The sequence below is a fragment of the Cryptomeria japonica genome, chromosome 5 (genome assembly GCF_030272615.1).
Source record: "Cryptomeria japonica chromosome 5, Sugi_1.0, whole genome shotgun sequence".
NCBI lineage: Eukaryota > Viridiplantae > Streptophyta > Pinopsida > Cupressales > Cupressaceae > Cryptomeria > Cryptomeria japonica.
In genome coordinates, this window is record NC_081409.1 from 78,816,212 (window position 1) to 78,819,134 (window position 2,923).

The 2,923-nt window shown below is 31.1% G+C and overlaps 1 protein-coding gene across 1 annotated transcript; it reads left to right on the plus strand.

Annotated features, from left to right (window-relative positions):
- Positions 1-899: 899 nt before the first annotated feature.
- Positions 900-1,564, plus strand: LOC131032750 (auxin-responsive protein SAUR15). Its single transcript, XM_057963797.2, has one exon. The coding sequence runs from the start codon at positions 942-944 to the stop codon at positions 1,386-1,388; it is 447 nt and encodes a 148-aa protein (XP_057819780.2). The 5' UTR covers positions 900-941; the 3' UTR covers positions 1,389-1,564.
- The last annotated feature ends 1,359 nt before the right edge of the window (positions 1,565-2,923 follow it).

Below are 2,923 nucleotides of genomic sequence, written 5' to 3' on the forward strand. Positions count from 1 at the left end.
CGATTAATTTTAATGTCTTCATATGTAACTTATATGTTTATAGCTATTGTTGTGGCTTCCTGTGCACTACAACCACCTCAAAAATTTGCACAACTAATCTAATACATATTCTTCTACGAAGCAATACATTTTTCTCTAATAATTGTGTTTACCAATACTTATGCACAAATGTCTTAGTATTCACGTGCTATGAGTACCAATAAAGCTGCTCTTCTACGAAGCAATACATTTTTCTCTAATAATTGTGTTTACCAATACTTATGCACAAATGTCTTAGTATTCACGTGCTATGAGTACCAATAAAGCTGCACTCCTCTAATTAAAGTCTACAAGTACAAGTGAACAGCTATTGATACATATGAAATTTATTAATGTACTTTTAATTGTTATTTTTATAATTTCTTTAAAATTTATAATTAAAAAATAGACAATAACTGAGACCCTTCCCCTAGATGTGGCTAATATTTTTAGCTCAGAACACAACTGCAAAATGTCTCTCTACAGGAATCATGTAATAAAGTATAAGTCTATTCAATCTGAACATCTTATGCACGTCCAGTTCCGAATACAATTTTGTTTTGCTTGAACTTAACATAAATGATAAGTACTGGGCCAACACCCACGTGACTGCTTTTTCTCTTCTGCTAGGATGAAATAAAGCCCATCATCTCCAACAGTGAATGAATATGATGGATCACATGCATTGTCCTCCATAAAGAATCCTCAATACAAAAGTTGTCAAGACATACCTCCGTTTTGTACTAGATTTACTCATTTAAGACTATGTGCTTACTGTTTTCGTATTTTTCTTTATTGGGTGCCTAAGTATTACCTTGAATTCCTATATATATAGATCCAGTCTACTATTCCGATCATGCTTCTAGTAATAAGCAATAGCTTGTAGTTTTAACTAAGCCACATTTTGCTCTGGTCTGAAACCAATGGCAAGAACAAAGAGAAACCCCTGTGGTGTATTTTTGAATCATATAAAAGAGTTTTATTGTTTGGTCCGTGCCCAAAAGGCAGCTGGGCCTTCACTCTCTCCTGAAAAGAGAAAGTATTTCACATTGGAAGATGGCACTAGAAAATCATCGTCATCATCTAATGATGTTCCCAAGGGACATTTTGCAGTATATGTTGGGCATGATAGAACTAGGTTTATCGTCCCAACAGCTTATTTGAATGATTCCCTGTTCAAGGCATTGCTGCAGAAGTCCGAGGAAGAATATGGGTTTGATCATCAGATGGGCATCACCATTCCCTGTGAGAAAGTTGCTTTCAGGTATCTGACATCCATGTTAGGGAAAAAGAATCCAGAGCTTAAAAGTTTGGAGCTGGATGAGATCATTAGTGCATACTGTTATAGAGAGATGGACTGTGAAAGTTAGGGAACTGAGTTTTGCTCAGACATCTTTAGCTTGATAGAATGTAGGCGTTTCAATAGAATCCGGTTGTGCAGAGAAGTCTTCAACTAACAAAAATTAAATGAAATGTTTTGTTAGATAAGTGTTGTATATCGTTTATCTTTCAACTCCTTTTAACGTTTTAAATTATTCACACTCACTGTTAGTATGACCTTTATTTGTAAAACTGCTTCTGATATGTCTATTCATATCGACACATATATAAGGATAAAGTAAGAGAGATTCATTTTCAGTGCATGTTCAAAGTGATGTAAAACAAGATTCAGAGATGGGCTGTGAAAGTTAGGGACCTTAGTTTTGCTCAGACGTATTTAGCTTGATAGAATGTAGGCAATTGAATAGAATGAATTATCTGAATAACTGAAATGAAATGTTTTGTTGGATAAATGTACAGAGAGTCATTATATAAAGTTTATAACCCATGGCTGCAAGATAACAAGAAAATTTGCAGCCAGCTTATCCAAACAACTCATGAACCTAGCATCAAGATGCATATTAAGCCTGAAAAACTAGTTATTCAGATCGTTATTCATAAAGTTACATACATATGTTCTTGTAAAAACATATTAAATTTGAAATTTGGAAAGTATGTGTAGCTGTCTAGTACATTTAATCTCTTCTTCATGAAATTGCAAGAATTGATATTTAATTACTTTCATGTGTTTGTTATATCTATTAGTATCTTTGTAACCATTCTTCAACTGCAAACATAAAAAGATGAGTTGAAACATGATATCCTACTAAAACATTAGAATATCTAGTTCTTGATGCAAAATGTAATTAGAAAACATTGTTTGACATCTACTTTTTCATATATGTAACAAAATGCATTGTCTCATAGAATCTACTTTTCAATCTCAAAGTATAATAATAGGAAAGAAAAATTAAATATAATATTCCATTTGATTTTTTCTTTTTTCAAATTTACAGTCTCTAATGTGTTATTTTTTTACTATTGTGAGAAAAAGGACACTTAGCTGATTGCAAAGATAAAAAACTTAGTTTATCCTGACAAGTAATTTATGATGTAAAACTTTTCAAGACAAAATTTGAACATTAACTTCCTTAAATTTGAGATTTGAGATTTGAGCACTCAAACTCCTCCATTTATTTTCAATAAATTTACAATTCCATTTAATATTGAAGCTTAATTTCTATATATTATCTTTACACAATACTATATAATATCTTTACTTTTCATATATTCTTTATTATTTTAGATTATATACACTATTTTTATTATCTAACTTAATTTCAATATCCAAATTATATTTCACATTTTCTTTTCTCCAAAAACTAGTCAAGGTTACCTAATTATTAATACCAGGACACATTTCAATGCTTGCAATTCAGCAGTAGACGTATTTACATATTATAGTTAGATAAATAACCTATTATTCTTTGTCCTTGAGTCCCTTTCTTTAAAATGTCTTGCTCACTTTTCATTTGAGGGTGTATAATCATCAAATATTCATGTAAATTCAAATACTTGCATCATA

What these genes read in the sequence shown, in the direction of transcription:
- LOC131032750 (XM_057963797.2), top strand. Translation starts at nt 942, where the DNA reads ATGGCAAGAACAAAGAGAAACCCCTGTGGTGTATTTTTGAATCATATA.